This window comes from Tenrec ecaudatus, chromosome 16, assembly GCF_050624435.1.
Source record: "Tenrec ecaudatus isolate mTenEca1 chromosome 16, mTenEca1.hap1, whole genome shotgun sequence".
NCBI lineage: Eukaryota > Metazoa > Chordata > Mammalia > Afrosoricida > Tenrecidae > Tenrec > Tenrec ecaudatus.
Window position 1 is genome coordinate 20685519 of NC_134545.1, and position 18189 is coordinate 20703707.

At 57.2% G+C, this 18189-nt stretch overlaps 1 protein-coding gene across 3 annotated transcripts in view; it reads left to right on the top strand.

The window, feature by feature from the left end:
* Window positions 1-18189, top strand: part of SPECC1L (sperm antigen with calponin homology and coiled-coil domains 1 like) — a 67625-nt gene that overhangs the window by 32922 nt on the left and 16514 nt on the right. For all 3 annotated transcript variants that reach the window (XM_075534806.1, XM_075534807.1, XM_075534808.1), the window contains 4 exons: window positions 6267-6357; window positions 12766-12849; window positions 14099-14255; window positions 16136-16238. In XM_075534806.1, coding sequence (XP_075390921.1) covers window positions 6267-6357; window positions 12766-12849; window positions 14099-14255; window positions 16136-16238 — 435 coding nt within the window. The remainder of the gene's footprint in view (window positions 1-6266; window positions 6358-12765; window positions 12850-14098; window positions 14256-16135; window positions 16239-18189) is intronic.

An 18189-nucleotide genomic window follows, 5' to 3' on the forward strand; every position in this document is an offset into this window, starting at 1 on the left:
ACACTCTTGTCAGGTAGAGAAACAGCAGTCTCACCAGGAAAGGGTTTCTGGGCTTGGGTGGTAAGCATTGGACTGCAAACCCACTGCCGGCCTCTCCGAAGGAGCAAGAGGAGGGGGTTGTCGGCTCCCAGCAAGGTTTCCAGCCTCGGGCACCCTGCCTTGAGGTGCTTGGGATACACTTGTTGGCAGCAGATTAGTGGTTTCTCCCCTTAAGTACTAGGGGGCGTCAGAACGTTCATGCGAACAGGGAATGAAGAAGATCATGGAAGTTTCTCACAAACTTGTCAAAGTCCCCATGCTCTGGATACATCCTGAATCAAGACAAAGCAGAAACCTAAAAACAACAACAACAAAGCAAACCCCCCAGCCAGGAAGTGGATGCTGATGTGTGGGGTAGCACTGCCCCTGTGAGTGTCCAAGACTGTAGCTCTGATGGGAGACAGCACTGTTCTTGTGAACGCGCCATAACGAGCGGGGACAATTACCGAACACTCACCGCTCCAAGTGCTTCATAGGGTTAATAAGCATTCAGTCCTGACACCAGCCCTGCTGGATATCCAACCAGAAACCAACCCACCCCCACCCCCCACCCCCCCACTAGCGTGGAATGGATTGTAACACAGCGACCCTGTAGGACAGAGTCGAACTGCCCCTGTGGGTTCACCAAGACTGTCGATCTGTCTTCCTCGAAGTGGTTGGTGGGCTTGAACTTCTGACAGTAGGGGCAGCAGCCCACCGCTTCACCTGTTGGGCCAACAGTGTTCCTTAGTTGGGTATGCAGGGGGCTTCCGTGCCCCAAATTCCATGGTCTTTCCATTCCATTTCCCGTGCGCTCTGTGAAGCCCCCTGACCCTGGTCCTGGCCCCGGTCTTCAGGTGTGGGTGTGTCTTGCCTGGGCTCATACTGGTACACTGTGGTTTGCGGCCGGCAGTGTGGCTTCAGAGCTTGTGCACGGAAACCGTTCCTAAGTGGGCTGTGTGGCTGCCCTGAAGGGCATCAGGCAGCAACCTGGGCTTTTCTGGAACGTTCCTGCGGGTCAGCCTGTAGCGGCTCCTCAGCCCCTGGGTGGGCAGGGCCGAAGCTCAGCTGTGGTGACGGGGCCTCTCTTTCCATGACCTCTCCGCTTCAGGCTGCAGATGGCCTGGTGGCCCAAGTGTCCACTCTGCGCTCTTGAACTTGTACCATACCCTCTCTCCTGGTTGTCCTGGGGCCAGTACTGATCACAGGGAAGTCTGAGCCCTGCTCTGCGGGGAAGCGGGCCACCAGGTCAGAGCTCTTGGCCTGTCGTGGTCAAGCCACCCTCTCTCTGGGTTCTTGATGTAAAGTCCTCGGGAAAGAGCCCATGTCCCTTTGAGATGTACTGCGGCTAACACGCACAGCATATTCGTGGAAGGTGGGCGTCGGCAAGGATTTCGTCTTGACTGGTAGCAGTCAAGAGATGAAGCGATGCGTTGCATTGAGTCAGTCTGCTGCCAAGACCGCTTTAAAGTGCTGAAAATCCAGGAGGTCACTTTGAGGACTAAGGTGCACCTGACCCACACGCCATGGTGTTTTCAGCATCCTCATCACGCATACCAGAGGTGAGTGCTGCCTGAGGAAGACTGAAGAAGAACAGGTGCACTTGAATGAATGAAAGGCCCCTGGACTGCCAAAAGACCAGCCAGTCTGTTTGTCGAGCCAACGAGGGCAAGACTCAGTCTCACGTGCTTCAGCCATGTTGCCAGGAGAGACAAGTCTCTGGGAAAGCCGAGGGCCAGCGAGAAAGACAGAAACCCTTGGGAAGACGGATGACACCGTGGCTGCCCAGTGGACTCAGGAGTAACGACTGTGAGGGTGACCACCACCAGGCCGTGCCGCCTCTGCCGTGCGTCGGCCACTATGAGTCTGCACTGGCTCGGTGCCACCTAACAACGGCAACAACTATACACGCACTGTCTTCAAAGCTTTCTTATTCTTTTTATTAAATGCTTTTACTGGGGGCTCTCACGTCTCTCAACACAATCCATACACACACGTGCACATGTGCTTCCATCAGCATTGACAAAGCCCTGTCTTCCCACGGGAGCCCCAGATGCTGGGCCAAGGGCTCGGGACTCAGCAGGGCCAGGGACGCGTTAGCGACCTGGTGTCTCATCACCTGTGACAGGACATGGAAGCCATCACAGTGCCCATGGCTAAAGAACGATGAGCCCCGTGGGCAGCAGGAGGCCACAGGCACTTGGTGGGTGCGCAGCTCTGGGCCCCAAGCAGGTCACCTGCCGTCTTCCACTCCCTAGACGTCATGGAGTAGGCGCAGGCCACGAAGCCCCAGCAGCACCAGTTGAGGAAGAGCATGTTGAAGAGGGACCGGATGACATGGTCGGGCATGGAGGTGTTACTGAGGATGCTGATCACGGTGGATTGCATGGGGGTGGTGCCGCAGGGCAGCCCCAGCACACACACCTCATGCTTCACCTTGACCATCTTCTGGGTTTGGAGGGTGCAGCCAGCATTCGCTCCTAAGGGCAGATGGGAGTGTCCAGAACCTTCTGGAAGATGTAAAGAAAAGCAACACGTTCACGGCAGCTTTCCTCCAGGGTGGTTGTCCACGAGTGAGGCTCAGTGGCCTCTGAGGAACAAGGCCTTGCTTTGTAATCCTCTGAGCACAGAGGATGGAAACTCGCACTTCTGTGACTTGGCGAATCTGACAGCTGGAAGGCACATTCAGAAAGTACTTTCTTCGTTAGCACGGCATTTCTCAGACCTCTGTAAACAGACATGACCTGGCCTCATAGACACCCCCATGACACAACAGCACACCTCCGAACCGGAAGCGCTCCATGGGATCGAGGCTCGGCTCTGCTGAAGACGGTGTTGCCACCTCGCCGGCACTGCCCCGCAGAACCCTGCTCTGGCGTCCGCCACAGTGAAATTGCTCAAATCAAGTTCCTCTCCTTTGGGCTTGGGGAGCAAAACCAAGTCTGAAGGGCGAGGTCAGGGCTGGAGGGTGCATGGGGTGAGGTTCCCCACGGAGACCCTCCTGGGCTGCCCTCAGAGAAGAAGACAGTCCCGGGGGCCAGTCTGCCGCTGCTCTTCTTGCCAACGTGGGTTTCGGGTTTTCAAAGAAGACGCCTTCATAATGGCCCCTGTGATACTGTTGTGTGTTCAGAGACCATCTGTCGAGATGCCCCTTAGGTAGGGGAGCAGGGTGGGGAGGGGCAGTAGTAGACTCAAGGGTGTGCAGGTGTTAACTCAGGCGAAGGGAAAGACTGTATCTTACAGGAGAGAGACGGGTAGAAACAGAAATGGGGGTGAGGCAAACCGGACAAGCCATTGGCCGATTTGATAAATGCTTGAAGCTGTCAAATGCAAAAGTGGTGCTAGGTCAGCTCCACCTAATAACCGTACAAACGGCACATTTAATTGAAAAGAGAACTCTTTGGAATCCCCCAGCCTGTCTGAGCCAACCACTCTGTCTTGATGGAGAGTCCAGGAAGCCAGTGATTTTCCACAAAGGTAATTCACCGAGGGAGGGATAGTGTCTTCCACAGACGCCGCCGGACCGATGAGCTCTTACTGCCGAAGCAAACCTCACCTCAGTCCTTCCTTCCTTCACGGCGCGCGCACACAGCTTATCCATGAACCAACCGCAGACCCAGCCGTTAAAGCTCAGACTACCAAACGCCTGGGGGCAAACCCTGGAGAACATCCTGACTGGGGTGGGCTGAGATTTCTAATTTGGGGGGTGAGTCGTGGAAAGAAATTGCCAAACGGGACCCTCAACATGAAAGACGTCAAGGAGATGAGATGGGGTGCCCCAGACCAGCAAGAATGTACGACCACGAAGATCCATAAGCCCCCCAGGCGACAGTGCGCGGCAGGTGCAGAGAGGCCCTTCTCAGGAGGAGATTCCAGAAGCGACCAGTGAACACGTGAAAAGACGGCCGGCATCACTGGTCCCCCATGCATGGAGATGATATCACCCCCAGCGAGACCCCCATTGGGTACCCCGTCACCCACACCAAACCCTGCCATCGAGGCAATTCCGCCTCATTGCCAGGACGCAGAGCTGCTCTGTAGGACAGCAGAAGGGGGCCCTCTGGGTTTCTGACGGGGTCGGTCTCTGCGGTGTACGAGAGGATACCTAAAATCAAACCTGGAATTTTTTTCAAAGCTATGTATTTAATTTTTTTTTTACAAAGCAACCTTACCACCTTCAGAGTACTCTCTATTACTCTTAAAACGTGTCAAATCTGCTATTCCATTCTTGGAAACATTTTTCAAACTCATTGTTTGGATGGCTGACAGCACCTCCCTTGTTTGTGTTTTTTAACTTCCCTGGCTGTGATCCCGAGTGTGGCTCGGGTCATTGTTAACTGTCAGACGCGGTAACCCCAAGCCACACTCGGGATTACACTGCAGAGAAGCCCCTTAACTGCTCCCCGGTCCAGCAGTGTCCTCCTTGGTGATCGCAGAGAGATCTGACATCCCCGTGCTGTTCTCTGCATGCAGTGTCGCCGCAAGGGGGCAGAACTGGGTGGGGAAATTCAAAACTGCAAGTCTAAAAGAGACACACACACAGACACAGTGATACAGTGTAACCTGTGAGGATTACATTGTATCAAAGCAAATCACCTCAGTTTTGTCCCTGGATCAGTCTCCAGTGCCCTGCCTGCCCTTTTACTGTCATTTTGAAAAAAAATTTTTGCCTGGAAATATAAAACAACAAACTTTATGCAAAACAATGTACCGCTTTGGGAACAAAATTACTGACATAACTAGACTACCAGGGAGGTTAACTGCTTCTTCTAAAAGTAGTCAAGTCTCTGTCCTTTCAGGTCCCGCTCCATTCGAGGAAACAAAAAGACATTGCACAGAGTGAGGTCAGGTGTGTGGGGCAAGAGGGGTAATACTGTTTTTACCCAAACCTGGCGCGCTGAGATGACCGCATGAGCAGGTGCATTGTCTTGCTGGCAAAACCAGTTACATGTCTCCCACAAATCAGGCCCTTTTTGTTGCACCCGTTACGCAATCTTTTCAGAACCTTTAAGTAGTAAGCTTGAGTAACAGCCTGACCTGGTGGAATGAACTCCAAACACACTATGAGTCTACATTTTCACACACTCAGGAAGTTGACGGACATCCAGAAAGAGGTTTGTCATCCATCTACATTGCACAAGCAAACCTCTTGTACACTTGAGATTTTCCCACAGCGCTATCCTTGTAAGCCGTGTTCCACATCACAACAGTTTCTGCAGCACTTTTCCCCAGCAGGAGATAAAACTTCATAGCCACCTGCTGTTCAGTTAAATCAACCACCACAAAAAGCAAAGTTTAAGTGAAACAACTTTACAGAAAAATCCACTCTGACCAGAGAGAACCTTCCCAGGCGACACCACTGGGTGCACTAACTCAGGGCGAGTTGCTTGATGCTCGCCTAGCGGGGAAGATGTGTACTATGAAAGCTTTGCTCTGTCCAGCGCAATTCCGTTATTCATTTATTTTTTTGAGGTACCCCCTCCTCAGCCTTCCGAAGGGCTGCCGTGAAGACGATTGGCAGTCTAGGGACTGGTGAGGACACGGAGAAGGCGGGGGTCTCACGGGAGGTGAGCAGCCCGGCGCTAGGCAGATGACCAAAGGGCCATGCGCCATGCTCCACGCAGCCGCCCTCCGTGGAAATGCAGCGGGGGCACCAAGGGCTCCGAGTGGACGTGGTGGCCACCTCAGGCAGCCGCTGGCAGGATGACAGACTTTCTCGGGTCACCAGTAGCCACTGAGGTACCAGGTGGTGACAGGGAGATCTGGACCAGGGCAGAAGCAACAAGAGAAGCCCACCCCTTGTTCTGGGACATGTCTCATTTATTAATGGCACAGGCGCCTTCTCGTGAAACCACACTCTGAGTGCCAGGTGAGCGGATGCCAGGGGCCAGGGCTGCAGGGTCAGGGAGGTTGTGATGGATCTTGACTGTCCATCATCCTGGTTGTGGCAGTGACAACACCCCTGCAAGATGTCATCACTGGGTGCAGGGACATGGGTTGTCACTGTGTTGTGTTTTCCAGCTGCAGGTGAAGCTAGGTCAATTTCAGAAGTAAACGTGTGTGTGTGTGTGTGTGTGTGTGTAAGAGGAGACATACACACACACACACCTCACTATAGTGATGTAGAATGAATTGTTCAAATTTAGAGCCTAATATTTGCTCTGTAGCTGTCAGCTTCAGGTTAGGCCTGGCCACGGCTGATACCCCCCTCCCCCACCCCCTCACCCCTGTTTCTCTCCTGTTTTCAGAGGCACTCCATCAGTGGACCCATCTCCGCATCCAAGCCTCTGACAACCCTGACGGATAAGAGATCAAACTACGGGGAGATCCCCGTCCAAGGTACACCCCTCTTCCAGTTCCTGCAGACGCTGTGCCCTGAATCCACCCTCTTTCATGCTTATTGTCTTTGCATCGCTGTGGCTTTTGGTTTGACTACAACGTTGCTTCGTTTCTGACATTAATGCCAACCGATCTGGCGCACATCTTCGTTAGAAGTTTGTAAGGAGAGGAGCAAGATCAACCAGACTCACGGCCATTGAGCCCACACTGACTCAGACCACCCACAGGACAGGGTGGGACTGCCCAGCTCTGCAGGAGTAGAGAGACTACCTTTCTCCCTCACAGCATCTGGTGGTTTTGAACCGCTGGCCTTGCAGCTCATAGTCCAAATTGTAGCCCACTCTGCCCCCGGGCTTCCAGAGCAATTTGCTGATTGCACATTTTAATTGTTGTTAGTGACTGTCTGGTTTCAACTCAGCAAGTGCACAAGGCTCAGCCAGTAACAGCATCTACCAGGGACCCCATTCAGCCGAACAGCATCCCTCCTGAGGTTGGCCACACTGTGCTTGCCCATCTGTCCGTCGATGGGCACAGCCGTGGCGGGCCAGGGGAGTCTTGTTGGACATGCACTAGCCACGGCTTTGCTGGTGTGGCCAGCACTTGGGTGAATGATTAGTGCCACGATGAATGGGCACCTCCATGGATGAGCCTCCGGAGGCAGAGGGTGGTGAGTGCGTGTGGCCGTCCTGTTTCTCTGCTGCTGGCACAAAAGTTTCTTCTCTGACCACCGAGGGCTGGAAGTGAATTCCAGGCTCTGGCACTAGGGGAGGGCTTCCTGTTGGCTCTGGGAGAAGGGTCTGTCTGGAGCTCAGCATCCACCCGCGCCTGTGTCTGAGATTCTCCGCGTGGGGACGCTGAGGCCCGAGGGCGTGCTCCCATCCTGGCTGTTCTTCCGTGGTGCTCGTGGGTCCCCCTCTCTCTGCTCACCTCTCTCTCCTTTTCTCTCTTGTCACATCGGGGTGCTGCGTGCTGCAGCCCGTCCTCATGAACATAGCAAGCTCTCTGCCACCCGCCCAGCTCAGTAACCCCAAACTGCACTCCCAGCCTTCAGGTCCGTTCTGACTGGTCTCTGCCCTCTGCACAGAACAGACTGCCCCTGCGGGTTTCCAGGGCTGGAGATAGAGTTTTATTGGCACTTAATCCACATATCACACAATTCAGTAAGATTGAGTCATATCAAGAGTTGTACAGTCATTAACACAATTTCAGAACATTTTCTCTCCCCCCCTTAATTAAATTGTCTTTAAAATGAGCCGTGTAATCAGTCACCTTCAGTTGTAGTGCTCACTCCCCCTCCCACCGTCACCGTTTACCCCCCAAACCCCCTCGCCCTCCTCATTCCCCGCACGCACCCTTAGCCCCTGCACAGTCATTGTCTGTGCATCCACTCCTGCGCTTCACAGACCGGTTGGCCCAACGAACTGTAAGAGCAAAAGCAAAATGAAGTGGTAAGCATTAAAGCAGTGGCAATGTAAAGATAAAAATATAAGCCTGGGTAAGGGAAAAGCACCACCATCAATATTTTAAAAGCCAGGGAAGAAGTTTTTGTCCCAGAACAGGCAAGAGATCCTTGCACCAGAACAAACTCAGGGCGGATCTAGAGAGAGGTCAACCTACCGAGTGTCGAGTCCGATCCAGCAGAGTCAGGGTGACAGGGATCTGTCTTTGACGGGGGGCTGCTCCAGACTGTTGCCTGTGGCTACAGGGAATCTGCCAGCAGCTTGATCTGACTAGATCTCTGCAGATGGGTTTCCAAGAATCTAGATCTTGATGGAAGCAGCCAGCCTCCCTCTAAGTGGTTGGTGGCTTTTGAACTCCTGACCCTGTGGTTAGCAGCCCAACGGGTGACCCACCGACCCAGGGCTCCTTCATTTACCTCCGTCAGAGAATGACCTCGTAACACTTGCAATCAATCACCTGAGGGCGTGTGTCCGGAACACAGGCTTCTGAAAGGGTTTCACCGTCTCCCATACGTGACGTCTTCGGAGGACAGAAGACTAAGCAGACTCGACTGTGCCTGGGGAGTGTCTCCCTGCCTGGTCAGTCAGTGTCGACGAGTGGGCATCGCAGGAAGTGGGCTGCTTCCAGGAAGGCCACACTCTGTAAGAAAGCGCACCCAAGTTGCCCTCTGCGAAACCCTTCACTGAGGCGAAGAGTTGATCTTAAACACTCGGCATGGTGAGAGAAAAGGGTGTGTGTAATAATCCTGAATGTTCTTTACGAGCGAGCCCGCCGTCCTTTAACATTTAATTAGCTAGAGAGTAGAACATAGGAGCCCTGGTGGCCTAGTGGTCACTCCTTGGGCTGCGACCCACGCAGCCAGCAGTTTGAAACCACCGGTTGCTTCTTGGGAGAAAGACAAGCGTCTTAGAAATGCACAGGGCGGTGCTCCTGCCCCCAGACTCGGCGTCCGTTGAACAGGTTTGATGGGAGTGGGTTTGGTTTGATAGAAGAGAAACCTTCAAACTTGACCCGTCACAGGGCAGGCTGGGGCCCAGCCAAAGATTTGGTGCAGAGCCTCAACCCCGGGGCTGACCGAGGCCGCCGACAGAGAAGTCCGCTGCCTGGGGAGTGCTCAGGGCCACCGCTGTGTGGACGTGTTTCTGAGGGAGTGGGGGGCCAGGCTCGACCGGATACGGATGGACAGGATGTGCCTCTGCTCAGTCTCTGCTCGCCCCTGGGGCTGCTCGGGCATTTCCGTTTCCTGCCTCTATCTCTCCTTCCTTAGCATGCTCACCTCGGGCCTCCTCTGCTGTCTGCCGCTGCCTCCGACATGAGGGAACACACAAAGCTCACCTGCTTGATGTCAAAGCAAGGCCTCCCTCTTCCACCATGTCTGTGAGGGCTACCCTGCTCTCAGTGTTCTCTTCAGACTCCATCTCCCCCCCCCTTCCCCCTCGCAGGGCACCTCTCACCACGTCCCTCACTCATCTCCGCTCTGGCCTGTTGCCCTTGGACGGGTCAGCAGAGGGCTGCTGCTGCTGAATCCAAGCCCAGGTCCCCGTCCCGCCTGCCTCATCTGTCTCCCCGTGGGTGGGGACACCCACTCCATTCGACTGTGGCCGGCGGCCTGCTGACCTGGTCAGGCCCTGGCAGCCCTGCTGGCGGATCGCATCCAGGCTCGGTCTGCCCAGCTGCCGCCCAGCCAACCCTGAGCACCCCTTGGCTCCCCCAGGTCGGGCCCCCAGTCGGGCACCATGCCCTCCAGGCTCTGGGGGGCTGTGTGGAAACCAAACACCCTGCTGGCAGCTGGTCCCGACTCTCGGCCACGCTGTTGGGTGCACTGGGAGTTCCTGGCTGCCTTCTGCACCAGAGCAGGCGGCCTCTTCGCTCTCCCCTTCTGAGAAGCACCGGCTGACCTTTGGGTTGGCAACACACCACCCCTGCACCCCATGGCTCCTTTTGTCAGCCTACCCCCAATCCAAACCTGCCCTCGCCTGTTTCTGACTCAGCTACACTGTACGACAGCATGGAACTTGCTCCATGGGAGTCTTCACGGGGACACACCGCCTCAGATTTCTCCAAAGGAGCAGCTAGTGGGCTTGAACGGCCAACCTTGTTGTTAGCAGTGGACGCTTGACCCAGTACACCACCATGGCTCCTGGGATAGGGTGGGCACAGTGTTTCAGTGTTGTCTCAGAGACTGGTCACCACAGTAAACCCACTGCCCTCGGTAGTGTGGAACTCACTGGTCTGAGGTTATTGATCTTACAGTCCATCTTTCTGTCTTTGGTGCCGGTTCCCGAGGAGTCTTTGCAGGCCCCCCACCCCACCTGCCTGCTGTAGCCCCCTCCCCAGGATAGGTCTGCATCTGGCGTCCCCCCTCTAGACTCCAGGAGGGCTGCTGCCTCCTGTCCTGTGCCCTGTCTGCCCCCTGTGACCTTGTACACATCCAGATGTCTTTGATTGGTACTTTGAGGGCTCTACATACTTTTTGGCTTTTACACGTTTCCAGAAAGTAGCTGTCAGCCAAGGTTGGGGGTGCTGGTGGAATCGAGACCCACTTGGGTCCCGTGGCTCACAGGGGGACAGAGGCAGATGTGTGTCCCAGCTGTTTGTCTTCGGGTTTTATTTTCAGATGTGCCTCTGGGCACGCTGGGAGTGAGGGGTTGGATCAGCGCCTTAGAAACACTTTGTTGTGGCGTTCACCAGTGTGTTGCACCGGCTGCTGCAGGCCGGAGGCAAAGCAGTCAGGTAGGTGCGTGGTGGAGGTGGTGAGGTGCCTTGCGCCTTCCTCACCACTGTTCCTGTGGTTGAGTTCCTGGTGGTGGCCATAGTGTCCATCCGTCTCCGTGAGGGCCTTCCCCTTTCTCACTGCCCCTTCCTTTCACCGAGCACGATGTCCTCCAAGGACGGTCTTGCCGATAAGGTGCCCAAACTACGCGAGACAAAGTCTGTCTTTTCCTCCCGTCTGGGAGCACTCTGTGTGCGTCTGCAGGACCAAGTGCTTTCTTCCGCAGGTAGTGCACAGCATGCCCAGCATCACTGTGCCCCCACCGTGCGGCTCTCACGTGCTCACGGGGGACGGGGGCCCTGTGACTCGGGTGTGTCTAGACAGACACGAGGTGGGAGTATTGTCCTTGTGTGTCATACGTCGGTCCCCACCCACAGCGACCCCACGGCCCGTAGAGACCTTGTGCCTGGCAGAGGGAGACCCCGCCTGGTCCGCTAGCATCCTCACGGCTGTTCCCTGCTCCACACATAGAGGTTGGTTTCCAGAAGGTGACTCGCGCAGTTGGCGAGCCTGCAAGTTCCAACTCCGTGGGCCAGGTGCCAGGCTGGAGGCTTCTCCTGCCCGGAGGTGAAGAGGTGAGCACTGACCAGCAGGGACGTGGCTGTTGGGTGCAGGCCCAGCCCCAGAGAACTCCTTCGCCGTCAGCTCAGAGTGGCCGAGAAGCGACCTGAGACTCCGGGCCCAGCACGTTGGCAGGCACCATCAGCTGTCTCTCGGCCGCGTGCTGCTCCGATTCCGTCCTCCTGACCTCTGCCTTCCTTGGGCCGCTGCCCTCCTCTGACAGAGCTGAGGCTGCAGGGAAGTCCTCACGCCCTGCAGTCGCAGAGTGGAAAGTCTGATGACGACCCTGGCTTCTGTTTCCGGCTGCGTCCGTGTTCTGTCGGCTTTGTTTTGTCTGTCAGGCCCCGTGCTCGCGTGCCCTTCCTGTCGGCCCGGGGCCAGTGGCCGGCAGGGTTCAGGGCTTCGTAGCTGATGACTGGGACTAGCGTGTGCACCAGCGAGTGTACTGGCTTCCAGCCAGACGGCCCCACTGTGTCCAGAGAGCAGGCTCCCTCCTCTGCCCTCTCACGCCATGACGCCAGGGGGTAGGGGAGGGCCGATCCACAGCCTCGGAGACTCTGCTGTCCTTAGGAGCCAGAGTGGACTCGGAGACAATGAGCTTCGTGTATTTGATTTGATTTCCATTCTAACCAGATTGTGTCGCAGGTCCTTGCTTTTAACCTCAAGGTATCTCGAGGAGGAGTATCTTAAAGTCGCAGTTCTTAAAAAGCAGCAGTAAATGACCAGTGTAGTTAGTTATGTGGTTAACAATCAACTTGCCTCAGGGACACCTGGGGATTGGGGGCCTGGTGTCACAATGTATTAAGCCCTGGGCTGTGGACCTGGGAAGGTTGCCGGTTTGAATCAGTCAGCTGCTCCGAGGGAGAAGGGTGAGGCGGTCTGCTCCCGTAAAGACGTAGAAGCCCCAGGGAGCGGGTCTGCTCTGTCCTGCAGTGTGGCTGTGAGTGGGACGTGCTTGTCTGGGGACATTCTCGGACACCTGGGTTGCTGTCTTCCCATATGAACCAGACTGCACCTGGCTCGGCCTTGCCCTTCTCTCTTCCCTGACTTGACCTGAAGCCAAGCAGGTGTGCTTGGGCTCGGGAGGAGGTGTGCAGGAAGGCGCTGCAGGGCACCCCGTGGCCACTTGGGGCAGGTTCTGAAGGCCTGCAGGCTGAGACTAAAGGGAGGGCTGGGCGAAAGCCAAGGGCCGGCTGTGCACACAGGTGGGTCTGCGATGTGCTCCCTCCGGCTGCAATCCACGTGCAGCGGGGACCCTCATCAGTCAGCTCACCTTCCCTGCCGGCCCTGCCCGCCTGACCTGGGGAGGCCCAGCCCTCCGGGACTCGCAGCCCTGGACGGTGCTCCGTCCTGCCTGGTCCTCGAGGTGGATGTGTGTGGCTTCCCCATGGGGGAACCTCCACCTGCCTCCTATAGTGATTGCCCCTTGGCCCGAACCTGGGGCTAGGAAGGATGAAGGGGAGGTAATGCCACAGGCTCTTGCTTTTAACCAGGTAGTTTGGGGAAGTAGTGTCTGCGGGTGGTGAGGACAGGTGGGCCTCATGGGTCAGAGGTCCCTTTCCCTGCCTGGGCCTTTACAGAGCTTAGTGTCCCTCTCTCCTGTGCCTTCTCAGAGCACCTGCTGAGGACGTCCTCGACCAGCCGCCCTGCCTCGCTGCCGAGAGTGCCTGCCATGGAGACCGCCAAGGCCATCTCAGGTGTGCCCCTGGCAGCCGCCCTTGTGCACCTGCCACGTCCGCTGATCATGGACCCCCGGCAGCCGCCCCCCCTGCTTCAAGTCGTCGAGTCAGCCCCAGCCCAGTGTGTCTTCCAAGTTGTTCCGTGGACATCACGTCCCTGCCACCCTGAGTAGACAAGCCTTCCAGAGAGAGCCAGCTCCAGTCGCTGATCCGAGTATTTGCCCCAGGTCGCAGCTGTTGTGAAAGATTAGGCTCCTTATCCCCGGGTGTGGGATGGCTGATTTTGCTACTTTGCTTCAAAGACCAGGCCACAAGCCGCAGTCGTTCAGCCAATGCTGACCCTGTGCAGGGCTTTCTAAAGACTGTACGGGCGGGAACAGGCACCAGGCAGCCTTGTCCTTCCCCCTCAGAGCGATGGGTGGGCTTGAACCACCAGCCTTGTGGTGAGCACCCCAGTCTTAGCCAATAGCACCCTCAGCACTCTCTGGGTCACTCTAGAGCTCCCCCCAATTTCCCTGAAGCGGACCCGTCTCGGGATGAGAGCGCTTTACTGAGATGGGGGCAGGTGTGCTGCAGCACCGCCACCCAATCCTCTCTGACGGGGGCCCTGCGCTCAGCAGCCTGGTGGTGCAGTGGGTTAGGCGCTGGGTTGCTAATAGGTAGTTTGGGGCACTGATCTTCCCTCCTTGCTCCGTGAAGACGGGCAGCCTTGGGGACCGATGAGGCAGCATCTCTGTTGGGCTTGTAGGATCACAGGATTCAGAATCGACTTGGGGAGTAGAAGTAGTACCAGGGAAATAGAACCCTCCGCTGGCACCCACCCACCTTCTGGTAGCAAAAGCTACCCCCCTGTCCTTGAGTCCTTTCAGACTCACAGAGACCCTGTAGGACCCAGTAGAACTGGCCCTAGGCACTCCGAGGCCTTCCATCTTCAGAGGGCTGGGCAGCCCCAGCTTTCCTGCACAGAGGAGGATGGGGACCGCCGAGCAGGGACTGAACGTACCGCAGGGCCTCTACACCCCCGTGAGGGCCTCCCAGTCTTCCTCGAGTCTGTTTTTGTCTCTGTTTTTCATGGAATCGGTAGAGGCGTTCTCCTCCATTTCCCCGCCTGCCTGCCCGCCGGTGGGAAGGAACTGCTGACCCGAGGGACAAAGACTGATGGCCTCTGGGTCACCCTGTCCTGGAGGGTCTCTGGCTGTAAGTGTGGACCCGTGGGCACCAGTGGTCGAGTTGTGTCTGATGCCGGTGTCTGACCGTCTCTCCCCAGTGTCTCGGCGCAGCAGCGAAGAGATGAAGCGGGACGGCTCGGCGCCCGAGGGCACGTCGCCAGCCTCTCTCATGGCTATGGGGACCACGTCGCCACAGCTCTCTCTCTCCTCCTCGCCCACGGCCTCTGTGACGCCCACCACACGGAGCCGGATCAGGTAGGGCTGCCATCCGTCCCCAGGCTCCTCTCTGGCCACTGAAGAGCCCTCAGATCCGCTTCTCTGAACCCTGAGCATCTGTGGCCCTCCTGTCCACCATAGGAGTGGAGGGGTCGCATGCATGAGACTGCAGGTATGCAGGAGGGCGGCGGAGCAGGGCATCGAATGCGGGCTTGAGGGTGTTGTGGGGAACATCCGTCGGAGGAGCGAGATGTGTGGAGCCCTGACGGCTTGGGGGTGGGGAGGCCAGCCTCAGGAGCTGTGGGTGTCTGAGACTGCTGGGCTACTCAGTAAAGGCTCCCCCGGTTCACATTAGAGCTGGGAGTTCCTGGGTGACACCCATATGCTGACCCATCAGCAGCATCCACTGCACGTACAGGGCCGTGGGTCCTTGGGGGGCAAGTCCCCGAGCCCAGTGCAGGCAGGTGCCTGACTCTGCTGAGCGCTGACAGAGACGTGTGCTCCGGGCTGTAGGGCCAGACTTACCTAGACCAGGTGCTCTCAACCCTTGCACACAGCTCCTCAGGTGGTGGGGACCCCCCCCAACCATGACATTATTTTTGTTGCTGCTTCATCACTGTCATTTTGCTCCTGGGATTAGTCGGGCGGCCCCTGTGAAAGGGTCGTTCGGCCCCCAAATGGGGTCACGACCCACAGGTTAAGAGCCGCTGCGTTAGACAGTCAGCCCCACCACCCTCGGAGAGGCAGCCCTCTGCACGCCCGCTGTCGCTTAGCCAGGGCCCCTTGACTTGGACGCTGAGCACGGATGGACGGAGGCCCAGTTTCCTCAGGCTACGCTCAGAGGCACGTTCCGTCACGGTTCTGCCCCTGCTGCAGCCCTACATGAGAGCCGCCTCCCTGCCCGTCCCCAGAGCGTGGCCTGCCCCTTGTGTTCCTGAGGGCTCTTCCCCATGCTGCAGCCCTGCCCACCCCCAGAGCTGGCCATCCTGACGCCTTTTCTTGTCCAGGACTGGGTGTTGATGCGCAGCGCCATGCTGTTGCTTAGGGTTAGCTGTTTTCTTCAGGCATTTCCGTAGTGTTCCCAGGGAGCCTCTGGTCAGGTCAGTGGATCGAGTCCCCCTGTTGCATTCACTCTCATGAAGACCCTCGGGTTTGAGTCAGGCCCAGTGAGGTGTGTTCTGAAGCCCAGGTGGCACACACGGTTGTAGGCACCGGGCTGCTGGCTGGAGGACAGCAGTTTGGACCCGCCCCTGAGGAGGATGAGGAGATGACACCCTGCACCTGGAGTCTGAGGGGCTCCATGGCAGTCCGCCCTGTTGTTGGGGCTCCTCCAGGGCCCTGGCGTCTGTCCTGCTCACCCTGACTGCCCAGCACCTGCCCGGAGCACGTGTTCTCTGGTCTCTAAGACCTGTCGTGCACAGAGGAATCCAGGAGGCGTTTTGTGGGGGGTGTTACTGAGGTTGTTAGTGGCGGTACCCTCCTTGCTCTGCTGTGACGTGTGGAAGCCTCTGGGAGCGAGAGCTGCTCTGTGCTGCTCTCTTTGCTGAGAGCCGCGTCCTTCACGGTGCAGTCAGTATGGTCCAGGGGCTGGACCAAAGCCGCCCTCTGACCACCAGGCCTCCAGATGACGCCGGGGTGGGGTTGGGGGGAAGCACAGCAGTGGCTCTGAGAGGGGCTTTGGCGTCCTTCCCTCCCTGGGCCGCATCTTGGTCACTGGCCCTGTGCAGCCGCCCGCTGGGGGGCTCTGGAAGAGGCCCGTGTGGTCTGAGAGTCCGTGATCTCAGTGGCCGCTGTGATCCCTGGCAGCCTCCTCGTGCACGCATTTACCCTGCTCAGGATTATCCCCGAGCCCCTTGCCCGCCCCCCCGCCCCCATTGACTGGAGTCCTAACTGTGGGGTCCTCGTTCCCTTCTTCTCAGGGAGGAACGCAAGGACCCTCTGTCCGCCTTGGCGAGAGAGTACGGGGGCTCGAAGCGGAACGCCCTGCTGAAGTGGTGCCAGAAGAAAACGGAAGGCTACCAGGTAATCCTGCATGCCAGCCCACCCTACAAACAGTCAGCCCCGGGTAGCCCCGGTGACCCCGAGGGGCTGTGAAACAGATGAACCCCGCCGTGGGTCTGGCTCTGCTTCCTCCTCCTCTCCGGGTGCCGGTTGCAGGAACGGCTCTCTGTGTCTGTCCCGAGGGGCCCCTTCAGCAGCCCTGTCAGCAGCCACATCGCCGCCTCCTTGCCGCCAGATGCCATGCCTCCTCCTGAGGCCTCCCCTGACCTGCAACAAACATGTTCTTGCTTTACTGCAGAGGCCCCACCCCGCGGTCGAGTGCACGGCCCCGGGGATGCGCGTCTGCAGCCCCTCACTCGGTGTGTGCGCTCGGCATTTCCCTGCCCTCCCTGCCTCCCGGTGCCTGTCCCCTTTGGCTTTCAGGGGTGTCCCTGCACGGCCGGCAGGTAGCGAGTAGCCCTCAACCTGTCGAGAGTAAGGGTCGTGGCGGCAGTGTGTTTGCGGGGCGCTCCGGGCATTGCGCTTGTTGACCTCCTGGGAGGCCAAAGAACCTCTGCTCATTGTGAGGCTGTAGGAGAAAGCCGGCCCCAGCTTTAGGGGAAGGACGCCCGAGATCTTCCTCTGCCTCCTTTAATAATGAGAAGGCGGCCACGTCCATCCCCTGGACGTGCTGTTCCTCAGGGGCAGGCAAGACGCAAGTGTCTTGCTTTGGTGCCTATGTTGAGTAATGACGTTGATATAAAAGGGAGCTGGGTGTGTGTGTGAGCGAATCCCGTACAAGATGGACAACCTGTGAAGCACCAGCACGGGATTGCAAGAGAAAACGACACATCCGCCCAGTCCCTTCGCACAGGCTGTTGCCATAGGGATGCTCAGCAGGGGCTGCAGGGCACTCAGATCCTGCTTCCTCTTTGGGGTGACGTCACAGAGCCCCGCGGGAGCAGGGCTGGGGCCAAGGACCTGGTTTTACCCCAGGTATGCTGACCTTTGTCCTTGATACCAGAGAGCTCATCAACTTGGGGTGCTTTGGTCTGGGGCTTACAAGCCACCCCTGAGGATTTATCTGGCAAGTGGGACAGGGGCAGGCGCCGACCGGAAATGACTTGTCAGGAGGACTGGCTGAGAAGAGCCCAGGACACAGCGGCTCGGGGAGCTTCCTGGCTGGGGGGTGGGGGGTGTCCCAGGAGGGTAACCCCTCGAACTAGGACACCCTCCCCACCCCCCTTGTCCAGGCTCATATCTGGTAATAAAGCCCAACCAAGCCCACAGCTGTCGAGTAGGCGCTGACTTGAAGTGACCTTGTTGGACAGGCCGATCCACTCGCAGGGCTTCCAAGGCCGTCCACCCTGTGAAAGCAGTCTGCCTCAGCTTTCTCCCACGGAGCTGCTGCGGGATTCAGCAGGCTCGCCTTGGTGCGAGCCCAGCACGGTGGGTTAAGGCTGGGCTGCTGACTCTCCTGGGGAAAGAGGAGGCTGTCTGCTCCCATACAAGAGACATTCTCAGGAGCCCTGAGTAAGGGTGCTGTGAATCGCAGTCAGCTCGGTGCAGTAGGTCTGGTTGGATTTAGGAGGAATCCTGTGAACATTGCCAGCCAGGTCAATAGCTCACAGGCAACGTCAGGACAAGTTCTCAAACACAGCGGCGGCCAGAACTGTCTCAAGAATTAGAAAATGTGAATAGCTCTGTAATAAGCAAGTTGATCAGTTAATCGAGTCAGGAAAACCCCTCTCAAAATCTTAGTTGCCCAGAAACTGAGACGCTTAAATAGAGATCGGAAAAGCAATGCAGCTGAAGGAACAGAATCAGTCTCTCAGGGTAGCCGGGTGGATGAACTCCGTCAACCAGGTTTTAACCAGCTGACACCCACAGCGAGAAGATGCAGATATCTAAGATCGGAAACGAAAGTGGGGACTCTTATCTCTTCCTTTGAAGGATGTTTAAATTACTACAGCCGTTTTCTGTGGTTGACTGT